This window comes from Lontra canadensis, unplaced genomic scaffold (genome assembly GCF_010015895.1).
Source record: "Lontra canadensis isolate GAN:19392208 unplaced genomic scaffold, GSC_riverotter_1.0 scaffold60, whole genome shotgun sequence".
NCBI classification, from domain to species: domain Eukaryota; kingdom Metazoa; phylum Chordata; class Mammalia; order Carnivora; family Mustelidae; genus Lontra; species Lontra canadensis.
This window is the reverse complement of record NW_022631054.1, coordinates 8,921,532-8,949,124: the sequence shown is the minus strand read 5'-3', so window position 1 is coordinate 8,949,124 and position 27,593 is coordinate 8,921,532. Positions and strand designations below refer to the sequence as shown.

General features: G+C 43.4%; 1 protein-coding gene across 2 annotated transcripts; it reads left to right on the top strand.

Moving 5' to 3' along the window:
- The first annotated feature begins 87 nt into the window (after positions 1 to 87).
- Positions 88 to 27,572, top strand: ZMYND12 (zinc finger MYND-type containing 12). 2 transcript variants are annotated; one of them, XM_032877468.1, is made up of 8 exons: positions 88 to 612; positions 10,265 to 10,406; positions 11,664 to 11,835; positions 20,003 to 20,172; positions 22,978 to 23,100; positions 23,310 to 23,421; positions 24,942 to 25,087; positions 26,863 to 27,572. In XM_032877468.1, exons 1-8 carry the CDS (start codon positions 503 to 505, stop codon positions 26,986 to 26,988), a joined length of 1,101 nt encoding a protein of 366 aa, XP_032733359.1. In that variant the 5' UTR covers positions 88 to 502; the 3' UTR covers positions 26,989 to 27,572. The 2 variants fall into 2 exon arrangements, with proteins under 2 accessions (XP_032733359.1, XP_032733360.1); XM_032877469.1 differs by lacking the exons at positions 88 to 612; positions 11,664 to 11,835 and having other exon boundaries at positions 10,313 to 10,406.
- The last annotated feature ends 21 nt before the right edge of the window (positions 27,573 to 27,593 follow it).

Here is a 27,593-nt window from a genome sequence, read left to right as displayed (position 1 = left end):
CCCGCGCAGCCGCACTAAGGAGGGGGCGGAGCTTCCCATACACGCTGTAGGCCGGCGCCGGCTTTCTCTGCTGGGGGGGTTGTGCGCAGTTTCTGCCCCCAGCCTCCCACAGGTGACCTTGAGCTGACTGAAGAGCTGTCGGCTGGGCGGGCGTCTGGAAGGGCCACCTTCCCTCCTGTTCCTTTCCTCCTCGGATAGAGAACTGGCCATTTTTGCCTCTCAGCGGCCGCCGTATCGGCCTTTCAGGACTTAGATTCCACTGGAGTCCGACAGCCCGGCCATTTAACCTGGGGACTTACGGGGAGGAATTTTATGTTTTGGTTTGTTTGTTTGTTGTTGTTTTTAACCCCACATATGCACTCTACATGTCAGTGGAGCCACGCTCCTCCCCCTGCGCTTGAAATCCTGGGAACGAGGCAGCCCGACGGCGGTCACGTGACGCCGGCGTCCAGCGTGTCCTCGCCGGGCAACCGTCCTGGAGACCGACTCTGCTGGCTGCAAGATGGACATCATCTACCCGCTGGCGGTGCCAAAGGGGCGCCGACTCTGCTGCGAGGTGTGCGAAGCCCCGGCCGAGCGGGTGTGCACGGCCTGCACGGTCACTTACTACTGGTAGGCCCTGAAATGTGGCACCTGGGTGCCTTGCTTAAGCCGTAGCACCGGCTCTGCAGGGCAACACTCAAGGCGGTTTCGGGAGAGATTTCTCTGTCTGCTTCTTCTCCCACTGGCGCATTGGTTACCTGAGGTTTTGTTTACCACCTACTGTGCGCTATGCATTGTTCTAGCAGCCGAAGTTACTGGAGGAATACTTGGTGATCAGTACCCCTTAAAGATCTAACATACCGATGCGGAAGATAAGTAAACAAACACACAAAAAGGAAAGATCATTTTAGAGAGTCATAAATGCTGTGAAGACAAAGGAAATGTGTTGGGAGTTTGGACGGATGGCCTTCTTAAGGCTAGATACTGAGTTGAAGATAAAAAGTAGGAACGGCCCGGGATGGAAGTGCTGGGGATAGAGTAAGGCTCTGGAGGGCAGGTTGGTGTGCTTGAGGAATAGCCAAAAGTGCGCAGCCAAGGTGCTGAGAGTGTGGGGAGGTGAGTTCTCATTTATTCAACCTAACATCTCCTGACTTTTGTTTCCAATTAGACCCTACGTGGGACCGGAGATAAACAGCTAAGTGCTGATGTCCAGAAACCTAGTCCAGAGCAGACTACCTTGTTTTTGAAGTCATTATATAGACCCTGTGTGACAAGTACTGTTACTCAGGTTGTGCTGTTTCCAGGGACCTCAGAGGATGGAAGCATGGTGACTGGGGCAGATATCTGGAAAGGTTCTCTGAATAAATAATGTTTGAGATGACTCTTGAAAGGTCAGTAGGAAATTGCTAGGTGAATGAACAACGAAGACAGAAGGGCAGGGTACTCCTGGCCTCCAGGTCTGCTTCAGTAAACGGTGAAAGAACAGTGTGTTCAGAGCTGAAGTAGAGAAAGAAGTAGTGGAAGAAGCAGTCAGTGATTTTCAAACTGCAGACTAGACCCAGGAGCAGGTCAAGAATAAATCAACAAATATTTTAGGGGGAAAAAGTAGAATAAAATAGAAAGTATCACAGTAATCCTACTTGAATTGTTTCTTGAAACTTTCTAGTGTTTTATATGGTGTTTGAAATGATAAAATATTTCTTACTAAAAAGAAAGTTTAAAAACCATTGTGATAGGTAGGAGGAGGAGTTTAAACCAAGAAGACAGAGGTTAGGGCCACATGGTGACATGAGATCAGGAAGTTTGAAATTTATCCTCTGGGAGGTTTTGACGGGCTCTCACTTGTGTTAAGGAAAGATGACAGGTAGCATTGTGGAAGATAAATTCAGGTAGACCCTGAAGGCTGCAAAAATGATAAAGAATTTGTTGCAGTGGTCCCAGTGGAAAGCGAATATACCTCCTCAGATTGAATTAAGTGTCCTCCTCAGTGCTGTCAGGGCACTCTATATATTCCCTATCCTAAAACTTGTGACACAGATTGAAATCAGTCATTTAATAGTCTGTATTCCTCACTAGGTCTGTATATCCCATGAACGGAGGGATGGCATCTGTGTTTTCTTTGCTGTTTCTTCATTGCATTTAGAATACAATTCAGAGGGGCGCCTGGGTGGCTCAGTGGGTTGAGCCGCTGCCTTCGGCTCAGGTCATGATCTCAGAGTCCTGGGATCGAGCCCCGCATCGGGCTCTCTGCTCAGCGGGGAGCCTGCTTCCTCCTCTCTCTCTGCCTGCCTCTCTGCCTGCTTGTGATCTCTCTGTCAAATAAATGAATAAAATCTTAAAAAAAAAAAAAGAATACAATTCAGAGTTTGTAGGAGAAACTACAAAGCTCTGGTCAGCTCTCTACCTGCATGTCCTACCACACTCACCCTCTCTCTTCCTTGATGCAGTTACAGAGGTTTTCTTTAAGTTCTGATTTCCTAAGTCTTTTCCTCCCTCCGTTTCTTTGCCTAGGCTGTCCCCACTGCTGGGAACATCCATTTCAACCCCAGATATTCCTAGAGCCCTCTCATCCTTCAGTTCTCAGAAATGTTATTTCTAAAAAAGAAAAAAAAAAGTTATTTCTTCAGAGAGGTCTTTCCGAAAATACACTTCTCTTATTTTTCTGTCTCACCTTTTCTTCATTTTTCCTGTACTTCTGTATTTTGTGTTTGCTTGTGTAATGTCTGTCTTTTACTGAACCTACTGGGCCACATACCAGGCACTCAGTGATCATTTGTTGAATAAGCAAACTTCTGAATGGATAGTAAACCTATTAACGCAGAGGGATATGGTGGTGGGTGATGGATTGGGTTGGGGACACAGAGTTTGAGGGCCTTCAAGTCACTTGGAAGAGATGGCTAGTGAACAACTTCAGGTACAGCCCTGGCACTCAACGGAGAGATTGGAGTCCTTTGGCTGGTATGACCTTCTACCTCTTTCCCTCTCACCTTCATCCCTACACCCAGAAATAATTCCTTCTTCCTCTCACTCTGTACTCTCGGTTGACTCTTATGTCCCTTTTTCATTTCAGTTGTCGGCAAGTGTGTTAGGTCAATTTTATTATGTTCCGTTAATGCAGGGTATTATATTGAATGCATATTGAAGGACTGTCATTCATATGCTATCTTATGATCTGTGTCATACCCATCTGTGTATACCCTACAGTCTCTTGCAAAGTGTCTTAAAATAGTTGAAACTAAATATTTGATGAATGCTTAAATAAATCATTATTTCCTATGCCCTTATCCACCATTATTTCCTTTCTTCTCTTTCACTGCCTTTAATTCCCTTTAAGGCCTTCTCCTCTCCCTCCACCCCACCCTGCCTCTTTTCTCCAGATTTCTCTATCCTTGTGTCCTGGCAATTTCAAGATTTTTCCATAAAATAAAACTGAGGTAATTGTTCTATATCTCAGAAATGGGAGCTTTAATACTCCTCCCCCACAAGGTTTTTGTGGTTGAATATAAAGCATGTAGCATCATGCCTGAGACCAAGTTGGCACTCAATAAATATTCTTCTTGTTCCAATTTAAGGAGCAGGAAAGACAGTCATTTGGAATTTGTGAAATTTTTTTTTCCTTTTTCTGCAAAAGAGTTTCTTTCCCGATTGTAAATGTAACTCATGCTCACTGTAGAAAACTTGAAAATATAAAAAATAAAGAAGAGAAGTAATTCATAATCTCACAACCCAGAAATTAACCTGACATTTTGATCAATTTCCTTATCTTCTTCTCCTGTACATATATCTGTTTTATACACTCTGTGTAATCTTGCACATATTGTTCTGTATTGGATTGTGAGAATGTTCCCAGGGAATTGAACATTTGTAAGAAAGGACGGTTTTATTAAAGTACACACAAAACATTACAGATGATAAAAGAGGCATGTACTATAGGTGAGCAAATCATAGCATATAGATAAGAGTAATTTGAAATAAGTTTTCCTTTTATTGAACATACGGAGCACAAATTAAAATGCTTTCACGGGCCAGGAAGGGAAAACAGCAGTGAAGTAGTACTCAGTAGTAGGAGACAGTAGGATCTTTGGTAAACTGCAGAATGAATGTCCTGCCTGATAACATCTAAATTCAGTTTTAAAAACAGGATAATAGCCAAACAAAGCACATTTGGCTCACAAGCTACTTGATTGTGAGCCTTGACTGAAAGCATCATTTTCAGCTCCTTTATGCATGACCCTGTGTTGAGTGTTAGGGGTGGGGCAGATGACTAAAGAAATAACAAATAGGGAAACAAATAAGACGAATAAGGAAAGAGCTCATGCATATATAAATAATGCTCATTTTATTTGGAAAAGCAAGATATGTCAAATGCTCTCAGTGGAACAAAAGTCTGGGTAGTTAAGTACTATTTCCATTGCTCACACAATTACTCAAGAAGCCCCTATTTAATAAATACCCTATGGAACTCAACTATTTCTATATCCTGGCTGTTAAGTGCTTTTATGGATTTGTTTACAATAATTCTCTATTAAAAAATATTTAATGCTTTTATCATTTCTGTGATAGCAGTGCAGTTTATGAAAAAAAATACTTCAGTGGCGACTGGGTGGCTCAGTCAGTTAAGTGTCTGCCTTCAGCTCAGGTCGTGATCTCAGGGTCCTGGGATCAAGCCCCACGTCAGGCTCCCTGCTCAGCAGAGAGTCTGCTTCTCCCTCTCTCTCTGACCCTCTTCCCTGCTTGTTTGTTTAATTTATATATATATTTATATTTATATTTATAAAAATATATTTGTTATGCTATTATATTTATAAAAATATATTTACTTATATATGTCTATACATATATATTTTTTATATTTATATTTATATATACACAAACATATACATACACACACTTTATTCCATTTCTGTTGTCCCAGAAGAAGGAAGGAGAGAGAGTGCTTGAACAAAAGTGTATGTTGTCCATGACTGCTTTTCTGCTACAACAAAAGAGTTGAATTTTTGCAACAGACACCATGTAGTTCTCAAAGCCTAAAATATTTACTATTAGGCCCTTAACAGAAAAACTTTGCTGACCCTGTGCTCGGTTATTGTTACCAGTTTTAGAATATGTATAATTGGAATCAAACAGTTAACTTAAGCACATTTGAGTAAAAATATACAGTAGGCAAAAGAAATGCAAAAATTCATGATTTATGTATCCAGCAACAGAGTCTCAAAATGCATGAAGTAATAACTGTCAGATTGAAGGGAGAAATAAATAATAATTGAACACTTCAACTTTTTCCAGTTTTCCACTGTCAATAATGAACAGATTAGAAAGGCGATACAAGGCTTCAACAACACTATAAACCAACTAAACCTAACAGACGTCTATAAGACACCACCACCAACAGCAGAATATACATTCTTCTTGAGCACATATGGAACATTCTCCAGGATAGACCATGTGTTAGACCATAAAGCAAGTCTCAGTAAATTTATAAGGATTGAAATTATACAGAGTATGTTCTGGAACCACAGTGGAATGACATTAATCAATAACAAGGAAATGTGAGGAATTTATGAATATATGGAAATAACTTTTAAACAACCAGTAGGCAAAAAAGGAAATCACAAGGGGAATTAGAAAATGCTTTCGAGATGAAATGAGAACAAAAACACAAGTATTAAAACATACAGGATGCAGTGAAAGCAGCACTCAGAAGGAAATTTCTAGCTATAAACACATGTATTATAAAAGAAGGAAGATCTCAAATCAGTAACCTAGTCTTCCACTCTAAGAAACTCGTGAAAGAAAAGCAAACTCAACACAAAGCTAGTGGAAGGAGGAAAATATAAAAGATTAGAGCAGAGATAAGTGCAATAGAGAATTAAAAAGCAATAGAGAATCAACAAAACCAAAGCTTAACAAAATTGACAAACCTTTAGCTAGATTGACCAAGAACAGAACACCCAAATTACTATTATTCAGAAATGAAAGTAGGGACATTGCTAGCAACTTTGCAGAAATAAGAGATTATAAGAGAATACTATGTACAAATGTATGCCAACAAATTAGAAAACCTAGATGAAATATATTCCTAATATGACACAAACTACAAAACTGACTCGGGAGAAAAAGAGTGTCCGAGTAGATCTCAGACACTAAAGAGTCGCTAGCAATCAAGAACTTCCCACAGAGAAAAGCCCAGGACCAAATGACTTCAGTGGTGAATTCTATCAAATACTTTAAAAAGATTTATTACTGGGGCACCTGGATGGCTCAGTGGGTTAAAGCCTCTGCCTTCGGCTCAGGTTATGATCCCAGGGTCCTGGGATCGAGCCCCGCATCGGGCTCTCTGCTCGGCGGGGAGCCTGCTTCCCTCTCTCTCTGCCTGCCTATTTGTGATCTCTATCTGTCAAATAAATAAATAAAATCTTTAAAAAAAAGATTTATTACCAATCCTTCAAAAAGTCTTCCAAAAAAAATAGAAGAGGAAGAAAAAATCCCCAACTCATTTTATATAAGGCCAGTGTTATACCAGACCAGACAAAAACATCACAAGAAAAGAAAACTACGGATCAATATCCCTCATGAATATGGATGAAAAAAGTCCTCAACAAGATACTAGCAAGCCGGGGCGCCTGGGTGGCTCAGTGGGTTAAGCCGCTGCCTTCGGCTCAGGTCATGATCTCGGAGTCCTGGGATCGAGCCCCACATCGGGCTCTCTGCTCAGCAGGGAGCCTGCTTCCTCCTCTCTCTGCCTGCCTCTCTGCCTGCTTGTGATCTCTCTGTCAGATAAATAAATAAAATCTTTAAAAAAAAAAAATAAAAAAAAAAAAAAAAAAAAAAAAAGATACTAGCAAGCCAAATCCAACAGCATATAAAAAGAATTATACTTCATGACCAAGTGGCGTTTCTCCCAGGAATTCAAGGTTGGCTCAACATACTAATATCGATTTAAGACTTCATCTTAACAGAAGATAAAAACCGCATAATAATCTCAATAGATACAGAAAAAGCATTTTGATAAACTCCAGTACCCTTTGTGATAAAAACAAATTAGGGATAGAAAGGAACTTTCATAACTTGGTAAGAGGTATCTATGAATAATCTAGAGAGAAATACAAAACTAACATAATGTTGATCAAAGACAAAGTTTCCCCCCCTAAAATCAGGAATGAGACAAGAATTTTGCTTTCATCACTTCTATTCAACACTTCTAAAAATGCTAGTTGGGGGAATTAGGCAAGACAGTGAAATAAAAGACATCCAGCTTGGAAAAGAAGGAGTAAAAGTACTTCTATTTTGCTGATGACATGATCTTCTGTAGGGAAATCCTTAAAGAACCTATGAAAAAAGCACAACAAACTATTAGAGCTAATAAATGAATTCAGCAAGGTTACAGAATTCAAGATCAATGTGCAAAAATCAGTTGTATTTATACATGCTAGCAGTGAACAATCTGAAAATGAAATTAGGAAAGCCATTCCATTTACAATAGCACCAAAAAAAAAAAAATTTAACCAAAGAAGGGCAAGGCCTATACACTGAAAACTAAACAAACAAACAAAAAACACAACAACAAAAAAATTTTTGAAAGAGATTAAAGACCTACATAAATGGAAAGATATTCCATATTCATAGTTTAGAAGACTTAATATTAAGATAATAACACTTCAAATTGATCTATTGATTCAATGCAATCCCTATCAAAATTCTGTCATTTTTGTATAAATGGACACACTGATCCTAAAATTTAAATGAAAAGACAAAATACACAGAAGAGCTAAAAAGTCTTTTAAAAGAACAAAGCTACGGGGTGCCTGGGTGGCTCAGTGGGTTAACCCTCTGCCTTCGACTCTGGTCATGGTCTCATGGTCTCAAGGTCTCAGGGTCCTGGGATCGAGCCCCACATCAGGATCTCTGCTCAGCGGGGATCCTGCTTCCCCCTTTCACTCTGCCTGCCTCTCTGCCTACTTGTGATCTCTCTCTGTATGTGTCAAAACAATAGAGAAAATCTTTAAAAAAAAAATAAAAGAACAAAGCTAGAGTACTGATACTTTTCAATTTCAAGTGTTACTGCAAAGACGCACTAATGAAGACTGTGGTAGTGGCATAAGGATAGACATATAGATGAATGGACTAGAACTGAGAGTCCAGAAATATGCTTGTATATTTACGGTGACTAGATGTTCAACAAGGGTACCAAGACCATTCAACTGGTAAAAGAATGGTCCATTCTGGATGATGGTGGGATAACTGCATAGCCACATGCAAAAGAATGAATTTGGACTCCTACCTTTCACCATAGGGCTAAATGCAAGAGCTAAAAGCAAAACTTTCAGAAGGGAACATAGTTGGAAATCTGTGTGATTTGGGATTAGGCAACAGTTTAGCTATGACACCAAAATCACAAGGATCCAAAGAAAATAGATTAGTTGGACTCCACCAAAATTTAAAACTTCTGTGCATCAGAGAACACTATCAAGAAAGTGAAGAGACAACCCACAGAATGGGAGAAAATACAAATCATATATCGGATAAGGATTTTATATCTAGAGTATGTAAAAGACTCTTAAAACTCAACAATAAGAAGATAAAAGACCCAGTTTAAAAATGGACAGAAGAGTTGAATAAACAGTTCTCAAAGAAGATATACAAATGGCCAATAAGCACCGGAAATGGTGCTGAAAGTTATTAGTTGTTAAGGAAATACAAAATAAAACCACAATGAGATACCACTTCACACACACTAAAATGGCTGTAGTGAAAAAAGAGAATAACAAGTGCTGGCAAAGATACAGAAAAAGTGAACCCCTCTTGTATTGCTGCTGTGCTATAGAATGGTACAGCCTCTGTAGAAAACAGTTTGGCAGTCCTCAAAAAGTTAAACATAGAGTCACTATATGACCCAACAATTCCATTCTTAGGTATATACTCAAGAGAACTGAAAACGTGTTCACATAAAAATTTATACACAAATGTTCATAGCGGCATTATTCAGAATAGCCAGAAATAGAAACAACTCAAATACCCCCCAACTGATGAGTGGGTAAACATATAGCCGTACAGTGGAATATTTACTCAGCTGTACAAAGGAATGTAATACTAATATATGCGATGGAATGGGAGGAATTTTGAAAACATCACCCTTAAACATCTTACCCTTGCTAAGGGTAAGAAACATCTTACCCTTGCTAAGGGTAAGAAACCAGACACAGAAGGTCACATGTTGTCTGTTTCCATTAATAGTAATGTCCCGAACAGGCAAATACATAGAGAAAGTACATCTGTGGCTTCTGAGCACCAGTGGGTGGAGAAAAGAAAGAACCAGCTAGAGCAAATGGAGTTTCTTTTTCGAGTGATGACATTATTCTGGAGTTAGATAGGGTGATGCTTTTACAACCTTGTGAATGTATTCAAAACCACTGAATTTATATTTTGAAATGGTGAATTTTCTATGGTATTTGAGTTAGGTATTGATTTAAAAGTGTAAAAAAGTAATTGGAGAAAGGGTCAGGATCGGGTAATAGATTTGGGAATCAGTCATAGCGGCAGGTATTTTAAGGAGTGGGAGTGGATTCTCTGTAGGACTGAGGTCCTGTCCAATAACGTGTTTAAAAATACTAAATCTGTATGTAAAACTCAGAAAAGCTCTCTACCAAGCTGTCACCGTGCTTCCCTCTGGAGAGCTAAAAATTAGCTGGCTCCGGAGTACAGGCTTAGAGTAACTACTTGAGCTCTCCACTCCTCTGCTCCCTTATCTTTGAAAGAATAGCTTTTGTTTTGTTCTCAAAAACTTGAGTAGTTACTAGCAAAAGCACCTGCTGCCCCGCTGGGAAGACAGTGTCAGTGGTGCTCTCTGGAGCCACACCACACAGCGGCACTCGTTCCAGGAGAACATCTCTAGAGCCTCAGCAAATGGAAATTCCCTTCCCTTCCCCAAGAAAAAGACCCTCACTTCCATCAGCTGTGATGGCCAGAGATTCTGAAAATGGCCTTAGAACAAGGTTATTAACGAAGCGGAAGAGGAGATCACCCACAGCATCACCACGTGCCTTCGTGACTTCAGTGTGACCTGTGCCTGAAGAGACAGCAGCTTCCCACCCCCACTAGTCGTTACACCACCACAGAACCACGTGTAAAAGGAGAGATTTGAGTCAGAAAGGGCTTTGGGTTCCCTGCCTGATAGGTGTTGGCCTGCCTCTTCTAGTTTTTAGGGCAAGGCCAGTAAGGGGGCCGCTAGAATCTCAGGCCAGGTCAAAGGGAAAGATAACGAAGTCCGTGTTTTTGTTGTCAGTGGTGTGGTTCATCAAAGAGAAGACTGGAACAGCATCCATGAGAAGATATGTCAGCTGCTGATTCCGCTGCGCACTTCCATGCCCTTCTACAACTCAGAGGAGGAGCGGCGGCACGGACTCCAGCAGCTGCAGCAGCGACAGGTGGGTCCTGTAGGGTTGGGACAGGCTCAGCTCAGGGTCTGCCCCAGACAAAGGGTGTCCCGCGTCGGGATCACCAAACCAGAACCTCTTTGAGGACAGAGACTTTGTTTTATGCCTTTATGTCCTCAGTCAGTTGTTCTCCACGTAGTTACTGAATACCTACTGTATTAGGTTCCAAGGGCTGCTGTAACAAACGGCGTTACTCCACACAATGGCTTAAAGGACAGGAATGTCGAAGTCCAAGATCAAGGATAGGTGTCAGCAGGTTTGGTTTCCTGAGGGCAGGTGCATCCCTGGTGTTGTCCAAATTTCTTCCAAATTGGATTAGGGGCCACCCTAATGGCCTCATTTTAACTTAATCACCTCTGTAAGGCTCCAAATACACTCACATTCTCAGGTAATAAGGGTTGAAGTATGAGGGCTTCCACATATGAGTTTCGGCCATAACGTCCATATATGCCAAATATGTTGATAAGAGTGTTAGGTACCTAGTAGGAGGTCAAAAAAATGGTGTATGAATATACTGATGAATTCATAAAGGAGATTTAAAAACTTCTATTATGGGCGTGTGGGTGGCTCAGTGGGTTAAAGCCTCTCTGCCTTCAGCTCAGGTCATGATCTCAGGGTCCTAGGATCAAGCCCCATATCTGGCTCTCTGCTCAGCAGGGAGCCTGCTTCCCCCCCCACCCCGCCCACCGCCCCCACCTGCCTCTTTGCCTACTTGTGATCTCTCTCTGTCAAATAAATAAATAAAATCTTTAAAAAAATGTTTTTTTGTTTGTTTTTTTGAGAAAGGCTTTGAGAAGGGCTTTGGAGCAATGCAGAGTCGACATTCTTTCTGATACTTGGAAAGCAAGATAACTCCAGAAAGAAAGAAGATGTTTCTCTCAAAATTATAACTCAGATAGAAAGTCAGAAAGTTTTAGAATGTCTGGAGATGTGATAGTTTTGCTAAACTACAATTTAATTACAAACACAAGAATAATATTCATTTAATAACTTTATACTGAGCTCTCATTTATGCTGATAAATGAGCCAAGGTGAAAAGACACTTATTCCTGGACCTCGAGAGGAGCTCACAACCCAGGTTTCCCTTTTTATTTCACCTGTTTTGGGTCTCATGTCCACCTTAGTAAAAGGTTAACTAGGTGCCCTCAACCAGCTCATGAGATTGTGGCCCTAGCCCAAGTGTACCTGTGCCTACCAGTGCCTTTTTGCTTTACACGGTCTCAGATGGTCTAGTTTTTTCTTCCACAGAAGCATTTGATTGAATTCTGCTACACCGTAGCCCAGAAATACCTCTTTGAAGGAAAACATGCAGCTGCTGTTCCCGCAGCTTTGCACTCACTTCGCTTCCGCATGAACGTGCATGGCCTGAGTTCCGTAGAGCTTGTCCCTGCTTACCTGCTGTTGGCCGAGGCTAGCCTTGGTAAGTGAAGTGACCTGGGGACCCCCCACCCCGACCCTGGCCCCTTAAGGAGTACTCTATTGGGATCAATCAGTGGCCAAAGGGTACAGACTTGGTAGTGGCTCCAAGATAGCCTTTTATAAAAGAGCAGTGTTGCCGTAAAGTTTGGCACAAGGTGGGGAAGCAGATGTCAACTTTTGGCTACTACTGACCGAACTCCACTCTAGCTGGCCTAAGGAAAAGGAGGACATTTACTAGGACACTGGAGTGTCCCAGGGGGATCAAGGCTTCAGGAGGTCCTAGAACCAGAATGTTGTAACAGACTCTCTCTCTCTCGGTCCTTGCGTCTTGTCTCGGCTTCTATCTCTGTATCTGCTTTATTTACCCTCTCTGCAGACCAGCTTTTTCTGCCCTATGCCCACCACGGAAGACAGCTACCCTAAAATACCAGATCTAGCCGAATTTCCATGGAATTTCCATGTTCTCCAGGTTCAAGGAAGGTAGAAGAGACAATTAGCATCTGATTTCCAGCGTTAAACTCCTAGAAGAGAGAGTTGTGTTGACTATTTACCTTTACCTTTGTGTCAGGCTCACATGGTTCAAACGGGATTATAGAAACCTGCTCCTGTGGATGGGAGAGGGAAAAAGAACTGTATTTCTCATGCCGTGAATGAGAGAGGGAACGCAGACTCGGCAGAGCTCCATCCCACATGGCAGTTGCTACAAGAAGAGAATTAACATCTTGGAAGGGAACTAACATCTTTGAGACCTGCAGTGTCTTAGTTACTTTCCAACCACTTTTTCTATCTTCATAGCCACTCTATTTTTTAAAAACTTTTAAAAAGCAAAACTGTTGGAAATGCAGTACACAGAACCTCTTTACCCATGAACTATGTGAGAGTAAGTTGCTTGCCTGATGCATTTCCTAGACATTCTCCATGTACCCACTGTACAACCATCGTCTACTATCATCTTCCATCATCTACTAAGCCGACCCCATTCACTCGTCGCCAGTTGTCCCAATCACACCTTGAGAACAGAAGGATACAGTTCAAAATCACACTTTTCATTTTGTTGCCGTTGTGTTTTTAGTCTCCTTCATTCTGGAATAGTTTCTCAATCACTCCTTAACCTGTATGACTCTGACACTTATAAGATTAAAGGCCAAGTGTTCTATAAAACGTCCCTCAATCTGGGTATCTCTGAGTCTCCTCACGGCTGGACTCAAGCGATGTCTCTTTGGCAAGAGTGTCAGAAGACAGGCTCTGTCTGTGTTGTTCGCACCCCATCCTGCAAGCTGGCACGTGTTTTCAGTTTGTCCCATTCCTGATGACACCCAGTTAAGTCAGTTTATTTAGGTGATATCTGCCAGGCTTCTTCTTTGTATACCTTTTCTCCTTTTTCAACTAGTAAGTATTTTATGGGCGGGGTATTCTGAAACTGTAAGTATCCCATTCCATCAGACTTTCAATATATTCATTTATGCATTTATATCAGTATGAACTCTTGGTTCCCTAGTCTAGTCAATGGATCAATAATCTGTTACTATCTTTAATTTAACTTAGGCTATTCCTGTATTTGGCAAGTGGCGGCCCATTCAGACTGACTTCCGTGTTTCCTTGACACATCCCCATTGTTCTTCGATCACCTGCCTGCTTTCTGGAACATACCTCCAAGGAGCCTTGATTCTTTCTTTTTTTTTTTTTTTTAGTGAGAAATGGAATTCAGAAAGCAGGAGCTGTGCACTAGATGTATGTGTTGCTACTGGTGTCGGGTTGTTCCTGTACCTTCTTGGGGGACAGAAGGAATTTGTATAAATATAATAATGTATACACACATTACATCTAAATTCGTCTTCTCTTCCTCTCTCTCTATACAGATAGAGATATGACATACCAGTACTTCTAAATTCAGTCCAACACCACTACAGTGTTCGATCTGATTTCCTCCCGTTCTATGGCTGTAGTTCTCTGACAGTGAGAATGCTGGCTTCCTTTTTCATTAATGTATTTATACGTTTCATCAGTTCCTCTGTATGAACCAATCTCCCATCTCCGAGCCTACTTTTTCCCCTTGCAGATGCCCTTCTCTCTCTCCATGGGCTCTGACTCCTCATTCAGGGTTGCCTCTTCTGCGTGGATCCCCTCCTCACTGGTTTGGGCTCTGACTCCCCCATACCAGGCCACATAACTGCAAGAATGCCCCCCTCACCCCGCTCCAGTCTGGCTCCCCATTTCAGACTTCCCTCCACCAAAACTACTAGGAAGAGCGCCGGACAAGGAAATACAGCCCAGGTTCTGTGTATTTCTGACACTGACTAGCTGTGGGATTTTGGAAAAGTTCACCCTGGCCTGAGTCTTATCATTCTTATCTGGATTATTGCCTGTTAACTGGACTCTTCACCTCTTTGGCCTCCTTCCAGTCTGGCCTCTATGCAAAATGTGGGTCAAATCCCTCCACCAAAGAGAAACCAGATTCCCTAAGCAGCCAATGGGGCGCAGCTTGGTCCAGCCTTCAAGAGTCCTGTCACCTCATCTTACATCTTCTCTCCCTCCTGGTTACACTGGCCTTCTCTCTTCCTGTTCTGGAAGGCTCCTCTTGACCCACGCTCCCCACCTCTCCTCCATGCCCCTCCACCTAAATAACTCCTATTCATCCTTCAGGCCTTAGCTCAAGAGTTACCACCCCCTTGTCTGGAAGCCTCTCCAAGCCCCCAGACTGGACCAGGTTTTTTTTTATGTACCCCCCCCCCCACCTTAAAAACCTCTTCCTCTCTTGTGGGCACTTATTTCAATAATAATTCTATATCCAGAGGCACCTGGGTGGCTCAGTCGGTTAGGCATCCAACTCTTAGTTTCGGTTCAGGTCATGATCTAGGGGTCATGAGACTGAGCCCTACATCGGGCTCTGCGCTCAGCAGGGAATCAGCTTGAAATTCTTCCCCACTCCGTCGCCCTCTGCCCCTCCCTTATCTTGCACGTGAACTTTCTCTAAAATTAAATAAAATCTTTTTAAAAACCCAAAATACTACTACTAATTATTCTACATCCACTGATGAGATTACTTAATTAAAATCTCTCTTTCCCACTAGACTATAAGCTCAGGGAGAACTGGAACTGTCCCTATTCTTACTCATCAGAGTGACTTCACACCCAGAATAGCTCTTAGCACAGAGGAGGTGCTCAAAAACTCTTCTCATAAAACCTGACATCTGGTGGGCACTGTGAAAGCATTTGGTGAATCTGAGTCCCCTTCACAGAATTGTTTTGAGGATTAAATGAGTTTGTGTGTAATGAACATGAGAGTGCTTTGCAAGCTGGAAAGTCCCGTCTAAATGAAGTTCTCATTATACCTCCCCCAGTCATTGAGAACCTTGCCAACCTTTTTGAAAGTCTAAATAAATCACATTCGTTGTGCACATGGCTCTTCCTCATCTAAGAGATTCCTGCAGACTGGAGTGGAAAAAAATAAGAGGTATTTAGCCTTTTCTTTTCTTTTTTTTCTTTTCTTTTCCTTTCTCTTCTCTTCTTTTCTTTTTTTTCCCTCCTTCCCTTCCCTTCCCGTCCTTTCCCTTTCCTTTCCTTTCCCTTCCTTTCCTTTTCTTTCCCTTCCTTTCCTTTCCTTTCTTCTCTTCTCTCTCTCTCTCTTTTTTTTTTTTTTTTTTTGGTAAAACTTTGGAATTTTAATCAACTAGAGATGATATTTTCAGTAACACTTCAAAGAACCGCCTTACTTGTGGCTCAGTCATTCAGCATCTGCCTTTGGCTCAGGTCATGATCTCAGGGTCCCGGAATCGAGCCCTACCCAGGGCTCCCTGCTCAACGGGAACCCTGCTTCTCCCTCTCCCATTCCCCCTGCTTGTGTTCCCTCTCTCACTGTCTCTGTGTCAATTAAGTAAATAAATAAAATCTTTAAACAAACAAACATAAAAGAGCCGCCTTACTCATCTTCCCCCACTCCAGTCAGGATTTTAGAACCAGGGAATCTGGGTTCAAATTCCAACTCTTTTTTTTTTTTTTTTTTTTTTTACTTATTTACTGACTTTAGAGAGAGAGCACGAGTGCATGCACGCAAGCACACCCACAAGTGGGGGGAGAGGCAGAGAGAGAGAATCTTCGAGTAGACTTCCTGCTGAGCGCAGAGCCCATCAGAAGGCTCTATCTCACAACCGTGAGATCATGACCTGAGCTGAAATCAAAGGTCAGATGCTTCACCAACTGAGCCATCCAGGGACCCCTCCAGCCCTTTCTTTACTGGTTGGGTGACGCTAGCTATCAAACTCTTCTTACTAAGTGCTCTTCCTTCTGCCTGGAATGCTTTTTTCTCTGTTATGTACAGCTGGCTTCTTTCCTATCATCAGGTATCTACTTAAATATCACCTTCTCAGAGAGGTGTTCTCTAATCATCCAATCAAAGTAGGTTTCTTCCTGCTTTTTTGGATGACTATATTCTGTTCCTTTCCTTCCTAGCACTTTATTTTTCTTTGTTTATTTTTTTAAGCTTTTATTTATTTATTTGACAGAAAGAGAGCACAAGTAGGGGGAGCAGCAGTCAGAGGGAGAGAGAGAAGCAGGCTCCCCACTGAGCAAGAAGCCCGACGTGGGACTCGATGCCAGGACCCTGGGATCATAGCCTGAGCTGAAGGCAGAGGCTTAACTGACTGAGCCACCCAGGCGCCCCTATTTTTGTTTGTTTATTGTATTTATTTCCCTTTATTATATGCTCCTTGTGGTCAGAGATCATGTCTCTTTTGCTCACTAGTATGCATCTAGCGAAGTGGTAGAGATTCTAAATTAGATAAATGCATGGTTGGACAAATGAATGAAGTTTCCTCCTCTGTACATTCCTCCTCGGATATTTATCTCACAGGGTTGTTGGCAGACTTAGATCACAGATGCAAATGGCCTAGCATAGTGTGCCTACAGCAAACAGCGGGCCCTCAGCAAATGCGAATTCCCTCTCCTTCCCCTGGGTGCCTCCCAGCCTCAGGGATAATTATCTGTGACTGCTTTGTTCTGTGCCCTCTGCTTTCATCATCAAGCCTTCCGAAATCTTCCCCCTTCACATCTCTCCGATCAGCGGCTAGCCCAGGGTAGGCCTGTTGTCTCGCCCTGCAGACAAGAGCCCTTACTTCTTAACTGGCTATCCTTTCTCTTTCTCTTCCACACGCTAGTAACGCTAGTAACGTGACCCTTTAGGATAGTCTCACTTCCTTTGGCAACTTTGTGTACCTAGTACCTCCACTCCATGACTACACCTGTCCAGGCAAGCACTATGTAGGAAAGTCCCACCTAAACTTACCCACTCACCGGCCAGTCTAAGTTCCTGCCTACTGGGAGCAGCACATTCCTCCTACCTCAATATACCCGCTCTCTGGCTTTAGGGCCTTTTTTTTCTCCCAAGTATGTCTCTTCCTCTGGGATGCTTGTGTAGTTCCTGGTTCAGCTTGGCCTTGGGGCCTTCCTTCTTTGGCATTGCCTTCTTGAAGGGGAAATGCACGATGAAGGTGAAAAGTTTCCACTACATGTCAGCGCCCCCTGCCAGTTTTCTCCCCATCTAAATAACCTTTGCTGAGAGTCATTTGCTCGGTCCAAAGCTCTTATTTTATAGAGAAAATCCAGATGGAAGATGTGACTTGTCATGGTTGCATGAGCCAGGATCCTCGGCCTCCGCCTCTTGCTTCTAATCTAGTATTTTCCCGTTTTAGTTGGAACCTCAGTCAAGTGAACTTGCTTCTTTCCTCCCTTCGATTGCTTCTTCAGCTCTCCTCCTTTAATTCAGTGACCTGTGATTACAGCTAGAGTAAGTGATGTCTGCATGTGAGCTAGGCCTGGGAGGGAGGACACACAGAACAAAGATTGACTTACGGGAGCTTTGTGTCCTCCTCTCCTGACCTTTCCTGGCACCCACCACAGGAAATACCTCGCACCCAGAGCATACCTCCTGCTGTGCAGAAGGCTGGCAGAGTAGTTACCTGTCCAGTTCTTACAGCCTCCCAAGGAGGCAAGCAGGGAGGCAGGAAACTGTTATGCATCTTTACAACCAAACAACAGTTTTAAGTGTCAACAGTATTTGAATATTAGAAATAAAGGTGCCTTTTACTTGGGAACCATGTGTTGTCCATTCTAGCTCCTAAATGTCTCTTCTGTATCGGCCCCATCTTCACTCACTGCCTTAGTTCAGGCTCTTACCAGTCCTTGCCTGAACTCTTTCAAAAGTCCTCTATCGAGGCTTTCACTCTACATCCTCCCCTCTCTTCCCTCCTCCACCCGGGCTCCTGGGAATCCTTCTAAATTGAAATCCAGTTCCCTCCCCCTTTCTGAAAATCCTCCAGTTCTTACCCACATGCATCCCGCTCCTTGGCACAACTCACTAAGCCCTCCAGCCCTCTGTCACCTGTCCCCGGACTACCTCTTCAGCCTCGTTTCCTGCCACTTGACCCCTCACACTTTGTGCTCTAGCATCACAGACCCATACGTGGTTCTCCAAACACAGCCCACTCTTGTATATCTCCATGGTTCTGCATCTGTGTTACCTCTGCCCACATGCCTGCCCTCCCTTATCTGTTGGGAAAACTTCTATTCATCCTCAAAACTCAGCTCAGGGGTGCCTGGGTGGCTCAGTGGGTTAAGCGTCTGCTTTCGGCTCAGGTCATGATCCCAAGGTCCTGGAATCGAGCCCTGCATCGGGCTCTCCGCTCAGCAGGGAGCTTGCTTCCCACCCTCTCTCTCTGCCTGCCTCTCTGCCTCCTTGTGATCTCACTCTGTCAAATAAATAAATAAAATCTTTAAAAAAAACCCACAAAACTCAGCTCAGATTTTCCAGTCTCAGTTCAGCTGCTATAATGAATACCACAGACTGGGGGGCTTAAACAAGAAACAGTTATTTCTCACAGTTCTGGAGGCTGAAAGTCTAAGATCAAGGTATCAGCAGATTCAGTGTCTGGTGAGGGCCCACTTCTGGGCTTAGAGACAGCTGCTTTCGCACTTATCCTCATATGGCAGAGAGAGGGGTCACCCCTCTTATATCTCTTCTTCTATGGCACTAATCCCATTCATAGGGCTCCACTCTCATGACCAAATTATGCCCCACATCCAAATACCATCACTTTGGGGATCAGGGTTTCAACTATATATTTTGGGGGCTACAACATTCAGTCCCTAGCACTGGCCTCGCCTCACCCCATTCCATTGTCCCTCTCCAGCCCATCCATAGAATTAAACACTTCCTACTCTCTACCACTTCCAAACCTTATGATGCTACTATTACTGCACATCTGCTATGTTATAAATATATTTTCACCCATGCATTCCCTAAACCCAGCTATTCATCTTGGAATCCTCATCTCTCAACACAAGGCCTGGCACATAAAAGATATTAGGTATAAGTGATACATGCACTTTTAACTGAGATACAGCTCACATACATAAAATCCACTCTTTTAAAAAGTACAATCTTGGAGCACCTGGGTGGCTCAGTAGGTTAAAGCCTCTGCCTTCAGCTCAGGTCATGATCCCAGGGTCCTGGGATGGAGCCCCACATTGGGCTCTCCACTCAGCGGGGAGCCTGCTTCCTCCTCTCTCTCTGCCTGCCTCTCTGCCAGCTTGTGATCTCTGTCTGTCAAATAAATAAATAAAATCTTTTTAAAAAAAAAGTACAATCTTGTGGTTTTAGTATATTCACAAGATTGTGTAACCATCACTACATCTTATTACTGAACATTTATTTACCCCAAAATGGACCCCCATACCCATATTAGTAGTCACACTCCATTCTTCCTCCCCACAGTCCCGGGCCGCCATTTTCTGTCTATGGATTTCCTATCAATGGAATTGTACAATATGTGACCATTTGTGTCTGGCTTCTTCCACTTCATGAAATGTCTTCAAGGTTTGCCCTGTTGTGCCATATGTCTGTACTTCATTCCTTTCTGTGCCTCATAATATTCCACTCATGGGTATGGATAGACCACATTTTGTGTATCTACTAATCAGCTGATGAGCATTTAGGTTGTTTCTATTTTTTGGCTGTTATGGCGAGGCTGCCATGAATGTTCACGTGCAAGTTCTTGTGTGTCAATAAATGTGTGAGTCAATGAATAAGGGAGTGAATGGGTGCTGACTCACAATTCATCCTGTGTCCTCTGGCCAGAATATGAATTGTAACCTTCTTTACTTCTTTTGGGCAGGTCTGGGCCACATTGTCCAAGCTGAGGAGTATCTATCCCAAGCCCAGTGGACAGTCCTCAAATCAACTGAATGTTGTCCTGCCACCCACTCTTTGCTGCATCGGAACCTGGGACTTCTCTATATAGCTAAGGAAAACTATGAGGAAGCCCGTTATCATCTGGCCAATGATGTAAACAAGCTAAATTATAACATCTGAATGTTTCTGGGAACAGCTATGCTTAGTTTTGTTCTTTTTTTTTTTTAAGATTTTATTTATTGATTTAAGAGAGAGAGAGAAAGAGCATGAGTCTGGGGAGAGGGGCAGAGGGAGAGGGGAAGCAGACTCCCCGCTGAGCAGGGAGCACCACGAGGGGCTCGATCCTGGGACTCCGGGATCATGACCTGAGCCTAAGGCAGACACTTAACCAACTAAGCCACCGAGGTGCCCCTGTTTGTTTGTTTTTTCTATTTGAGCATTTCTCTAAAACTTTCTTTTTTTAAATTTTTTATTTTTTTTTATAAACATATAATATATTTTTATCCCCGGGGTACAGGTCTGTGAATTGCCAGGTTTACACACGTCACAGCACTCACCATAGCACATACCCTCCCCAATGTCCATAACCCCACCCCCTTCTCCCAAACCCCCTCCCCCCAGCTACCCTCAGTTTGTTTTGTGAGATTAAGAGTCACTTATCGTTTGTCTCCCTCCCAATCCCATCTTGTTTCATTTATTCTTCTCCTACCCCCTTTTCTAAAACTTTCTGTTGACAACTGACTGCTGAGGTATTCCCAAGAACACAGTTCTAACAACCTGAGTTCTAACCTTTCCACTTCCTGGCTGTGCATCCTTGGCCAGGTCATGTCACTTCTCCAAGGTCGATTGCTCTGAGGAAATAAAGGTAGAAAGCACAGTTGTTAAGAGAAGGGCTTTACTTCTACTCTTGAACATACTGTTGGACAAATTATTTTACCTCTTTCATCAAGCATAGACAGAAATCATCAAATCGCGTATGTCTCATTGGATCATTGAGGAGATTAATAATAGGGCACTGTATATGCAGAAATTTGCTATCAGTTTTACATATAATATCAATGTTTCTGCATCAGTGTGTGGTTGTTCAATTTAAACCAGCTGTTTGTATATGAACTTTCTTTATAAACTGTAAAACTACGTACAAACGTTAGATAAGATGATGATGAAGGTGATGATGGAGCAGTTCCTCCAAAATTTAATGAAGGTTTCTATAAGGATTTCAGTGGTGGACAATATGACCAAAGAGAAAAGTTCCTGAGCCTGAAATCTGGATGAGGTTAGGATCAGAATGTAGTCTTAGCACCAACTGGTTCTCTGTTTAGCCTCTCCACTGGGCAACCCTCCCCCTGGTTGCCTCCACTGCACAATGTCCATAAATCCACTGGAAACATTCTTGTGCTGGTTAGTCTCCATATCCCTTTACCCCAAATCCATTCACTCCTCTACTGTGCCCTGGGAGTCTGACTTCTATGGACTACACAACACAGAATCCATTGCCTTCTGGCTTCTGTTGGATTTAGAGCGTGAAAGGCATGGCAGGGGAGTAGTTGTTGGGAGGAGATAGAGGTTGGGTATCTACTCTCTCTTCTGCCTTTCTGCTCCATCCCAGTTCTGGCAGGGGCAGTATTCCTCCATGGCCACAGCTCCTGGCAGGTGGCTTTCTCCCATAGCTCTCGCTCTTGTGGGGCTCTGGTGACCCTGATTTCTCCCTTCCTTTTTCAGGACTCGGGACAGTAATTGTCTCTTCTGTTGATAGACCTGGTGTTTCACTAGCTCTTTTTGGTTCCTTAACCTCTGTATGTCTCTTGAAATAATCCTTTCATTAAACCGTCGTCTGGAAGTGCTTTGAGGGTGCCATCTATTTCCACCTAGAAGACTGACTAATACATGTCTTCATTTGTGTTTTCTCTGCACTCTCACTTATAACAAATTAAGCAGAGACACAGATTCTGTCTTGGGTTAGGCCACACAGTTAAGAAATGGATCAAGCTCAGATTCTTCAGGCTACCTTTAAAAAAAAAAAAAACAAAACAATCATTTCTTAATGGATACATACCATAAAATTCACTCACTCTGAGTGTACAAATGAATGATTCAGAGAAGACTCACAGAGTTGGGCAACCATCAGCACAACCCAGTTCTGGAACATTCTCATCACCCCAGAAGCCCCTCACAACCCCTCTGCAGTTCATTTCTCATTCCGACCCCCCCCTTCACCCCAGGCAACCACTTTGTCTCTATAGATTTTCCTTTTCTGGACATTTAATGTAAACAGAATGACATGTGGTCTTTCCATCTGATTTCTCTCACTTCACGTAATTACTTTGAGACTCATCTGTGTTGTCCTATCAACGCTTCATTCCTTCTACTGCTGCGTAGTATCCATCATCTGGAAATACACAATTTGTGTAGCTATTTATCACTTGATGAACACTGGGGATGTCCCCACTGTTTGGCTGTTATTAATACCGCTGCCTAAACATTTGTATCTGAGTCTTTGTGCGGACATATGCCTTCATTTCTCTTGGGTGTAGTCTAAGAATGGAACTGCTGGGTCATATGGTAACTCGCCATTTAACTTTTTGATTTTTGAGAACTGCCAAACTGCTTTTCACAGAGGCTGTATCATTTTCTAGTCTCCCCAGCGCTGTGTGAGGGCTCTGTTTCCTCCCATCCTCGCCCACACTTGTTTTCTGCCTCTTTGAGCCATCCTGTTGGGTGTGAAGTGGTATCTTATTGTGAACTTATTTTGTATTTCTTTAATGACTAATAATGTTAAGTCTCACTTCATGTGTTATTAGCCATTGGTCTCTCTTTCTGAAGACAGAGCCTTTGCCCATTTTTTTAGTTTTAATTGGGCTGTTGTAAAAGTTCATTACAAAGTCTAGGTGTACAAGTTCTTTATCAGATGTATGACTTCCCAGGAGAACTAAAGCACCCCTTCTTCCTTCTCTACAGATTTATTTTGCCAGTTGTGCATTTGGAACAGAGGACATCAGGACCTCAGGGGGCTACTTCCACCTGGCTAATATCTTCTATGGCCTTAAAAAGTTGGACCTGGCAGACACCTTGTACACCAAGGTAAGCTGGGGAATATGGGAATGGAGCCTTGGAACTTTGGCCTTCTAAGTTACGACTGGTGTCAGACCATTCATGAGAAACTTGAGGATCAGAGAGATGAAATGACTTGCCCAAGATCACACAGTCTGATACATGATATATTCCACTTTCCTTTCTTCCTATTTCTCCACAAGCAAAATAGTCTAGGCTCAGATCTGCTCTCCCAACAGGTCTCTGAGATCTGGAGTAAATACTTGAACGATCACTACCAGGTGCTCTCGCGGGTTTGCATCCAGCAGATAGACTTACTGGGCAAACGATTTGAGACCGACACTGGCCTGGGTAAGTTGCAGCTCTCCCTGGAAAGCAGAGCAGTGACTTCATCCTTCCTAATCCACAGACCTTGTCCCCATGAGGAAGAGCCACTGTCCCTGTCGTGGAGCACATCAGTGCCATCTTCTGTATTTTGCTGATGAGGCCATGGAGACAGGAGGAGTCAAAAAGATTCCACCAGTGTTGGGAAAAATTCAGATCCCTGGCACCACACACAGCCTTTCTGGGGGGATCATCAGGGACAGATGTGGAGAGAGAAAGACCCACCAGAGCCCCCCCGTGATTTCTGCCGCGCCTCCGCTTCTGATGTGTTATCCCTCCAAGGCACATAAGCCAGGGTAAACTCTCTGAAGAAGTCACACTACTCATTTGTTCTGGTGCCTTCTCCTCTTCCTTTACTGGACAGTGAGCTTCTCAGTGGCAGAGCTGGATATCATCCCTGTCTCTGTCCCCAGGCTCAACAAAGGGTGAGTGCCGCACAGCATCATTCCCTCTGAGCTAGTAAAAAGGGACAGAGGACCTAGTTTCTGCTCAAAAGACACATACAGTATGGTTGATGGGATGAAACCTAGATGAAATAAAAGGAAATTCCTACCAAATACACATTATATTCCAAGCTGAGTCCCAGAAGGAAGAGATGAGTACAATTGGATGGTGTTGAAGAGGGAAGACTTCTTGGAGGAGAGGTTTTGAGCTAAGATTTAAAAAAAACGAACAAATTTGTTGAGTTTTCTCTCATTATAAAAGTGGCTTATGTTAGAGGCACCTGGGTGGCTCAGTCGGTTAAGCATCTGCCTTCAGCTCAGGTCATGACCCCAGGGTCCTGGGATCAAGCCCTGCATCGGGCTCCCTGCTTGATGGGCAGCCTGCTTCTCCTGCCATCGCTTGTGCTCACTCTCTCAAATAAATAAATAAATGTTTTAAAGTGGTGTGTGTTAAAGCAGAAAACTTGGAAATCATACACATCCAAAGGCAGCCAACCTTAGCATTATGGTGTATGTCCTTTCTGTCTTCTCTAAGCATAGTATCTAAAGAGTGCTTATAAGCACCTGCGCCAAATAACTCATAGTAAGTCAATAAGGGGTCATGAGAGTAGGACCTGAAGATGCTCAGAGGAAGAATAAGTGGACTCACTTGGGAGGAAGCAGAAAGGCCCAGGTGCTCAAGCACCCTTGGGTTTGGGAGAGGATTAAGTTACTGGCTGCCAGCAGTCCCGGGGGCTCTTGCTCTCCAGCTGAAGCTGAGTGAGACCCAAGGAATGTGACAGCTTCCCGCAATGGGGACCTAAGAAATGAAGAGTTTGGGACTCTAAAAGAGACAAACCGTAGCTACCTTGAGACCTGTGGGGGTGAGCAGGTTTATGCAGAGCTGCTGGAACTGCCGGGCTTCCTACTCACACGTGGTGAGGAACCTGCTGTGCTTTGTGCCGAGGGCCAGTGCCCTGACAGTTCCATGCTCACCCTTCAGGGGAGACCCCACAGCACCCCACGGCCTGCTTCTCATTCCAACTTCCTTCTTTTCCATTGCAGATGAAGCCCAGGAAGCAGAGGCCATTCAGATCCTGACTTCAATCTGGAACATTCGAGAATCTACATCCGACACAGCCCCCCAAAAAACGATCTTTGTTCTGAAAACCCTGTTCATGCTTTACTACCTGATGATGAATTCTTCAAAGGCAAGTGTTCCCAGAAATGCATCCTGTCGAAAATGGAAGTAGAAATTCCTCTAGTTGAATTTGGCTGTGTTTTGCCCAGTTGCACGGGCTTTTGCCCTCTGAGTAAGCTGTCATTTTAAAGGAGTCTGGATGCTCGAGATGTTTCTCATTTGTCGAGTCCCACCTGCATCATGGAAACTGCATTGTCTTCTTTCCTAGGGACATGCCCATCACTAGCCTAAGTACTTCCTATGCACTATCTTATGTAATTGTCAGGCCAAGTAGGTATTGTATTATTCCCACTTTACAGATAAGGAAACTGAGGCACACAGAATTTTTTGCCCAATTTCTTTTGGAGGAGGGGAAGTCACAATAAACAAGGGACAATGCATAATATAATTTCAGATAGTGAATAACGCTTCAAAGAAAAAGAAAAGCAGGCAAGGAGAGAGAAAGAGAAGGAGGCCTGGCTGGAGGAGGCCTTTCTGTGTGAGTGTCATGGAAAATCTAGGATTCCCTTCCCCCCTCCCTCCCTCCCTCTCTCCCTTTCTTCAGCAAACTTTACTAAGCACCTACTGTATGCCGAGACCTAAAGGAGTTCACAGCCCGCGGGTTATAATTGAGTGTTATAGTGAAGACCAGGGCACCATCTGGATTGGGGTAAGAATGCTTAGGGAACAGAGAAACATTTCCATTGAATTTCCAAGCTTATACTGGACAAAACCTGTTTCCTCCAGTTCAGGGTCCACTTTTCCACGTGAACTCAAGGAAGTCCTCACCCCAAGGCATGTGAAAGATGTTCAATCTACAAGAGGTCCTTAGAGAATAGGGACACATCAAGGTTGACACCTCACTTCCTTTAGGTCTTTACTCAGCTGTCTTTTCCTCAAAGCTTTCCCTGGACCCTCATTGAAAGCTATAAAACCCGCTAACACCACTGGTGCTTCCCAGCCCCCTTTTCTACTTTATTTTTGTCTTTAACATGTATCCCTATTGAAGATACGATGGTGTTTTACTTGCTTGTCTTGTTTATTGCTTCTTCCCACACTGTGTCGTAAGTTCCACGAGGGGGGGAGTTTCGACCTGTGATCACAGGACCCAGAACATAGTAGCCATGTAATAAATATTTATTGGGAGGTGCCTGGGTGGCCCAGTCAGTTAAGCATCTAACTCCAGCTCGAGTCATGACCCTGGGATCCTGAGATCGAGTCCTGCATCGGGCTCCCTGCTCCTCATGGGGCGTGCTGCTCCCCCTGCTTGTGTGCTCTCTCTTTCTGTCAAATAAGTGAATAAAATCTTTAAACAAAACAAATAAATAAATATTTATTGGAAGGAAGGAAAGAAGGAAGAGAGAGTGAAGGAGGGAGGGAAAGAAGAGCCAGCCCAGAGGCAGTCCCAGGATATCCTGTGAGACCTCCGTCCCAGTGAAAACTCAGGACCACATGCCCCCACGATGGCCCCAGGATGGCCCTTACTTATCACATGGTCTCCCAGAGTTGCTTCAGAGGGTCCCAATGAAGACCCTACAGAGGTCTCACTCTGCTAAGAAGGTGTACTAATTTTAACTTAGTTTGTCAAGCCAGGTGGGTTTTTCTGGTCCCGCATGCCCCAGCCAGCACATGTGTGGCTAGCTGTAAGGACCTGGGGAGTGGTCCCACATTTCCAACAAGAGCTCAGTGGCTGGTGTGAGAAGTGGAGGGGTCCTTTCCTGTGTTTCTGGGTTGAGCAGAGATGGGGCTTCCCCATGTAAAGCTTTCCTATGACAATTTCTTTTTGTAACTGCGATTCTATTCCAGGCACGAGAATATGCCACGAGAGCCTTCAGTCTGGCCAAAGAACAGAATCTCAGTGTCCATGAACAGGACGCCATTGAAGAGTTACTAAGTCTTATCTCAGCTGAGGAAGCTCATCCCATTACTTAGTGACCCATGATCTTGGCACCAGGGGGCTGTTCAAGAGGCTACTGAACGTCTAAAATATACCAGTTTGCACAACTGCTTTGAGGTATCACGACTTGCTCACACCACCCCCCTACCCTTTTCCCCTGGGCCTGCCCACATAGCCATGTTTTTATTCTTGCACAGAATATGTGAGGAAATGTAGAGCTTTAGGCATAGAAATCAGTAAAAGTGATCTTTATCATGACCTTTGTACTTGGCTTCCTATGACTTTGTATGACTTTGAGTAATGTGCTGTCAGCTCATTAATACAGTACTTGGAATTAAACCACAAACAGTTTATGTTTACCAGAAGCCACCCAGTTCTTTGCCACAGAAGGGTGTGGGAGATACAGGTATATTAGACCAAAGTTTTCCCATTCTGCTGGAATTAAGTTAGCATTAATCTGAGGTAGATTGTGATTTAAATGTCCATTATTGTTCCTAGAGCAATCACCAAGAAGATTACTCTGCAAAATAGTTACAAAGTGACAAAGAAATTAAAATGGTGCACTAGAGGGGCGCCTGGGTGGCTCAATTGGTTAAGTGGCTGCCTTAGGCTCAGGTCATGATCCAGGGTCCTGGGATGG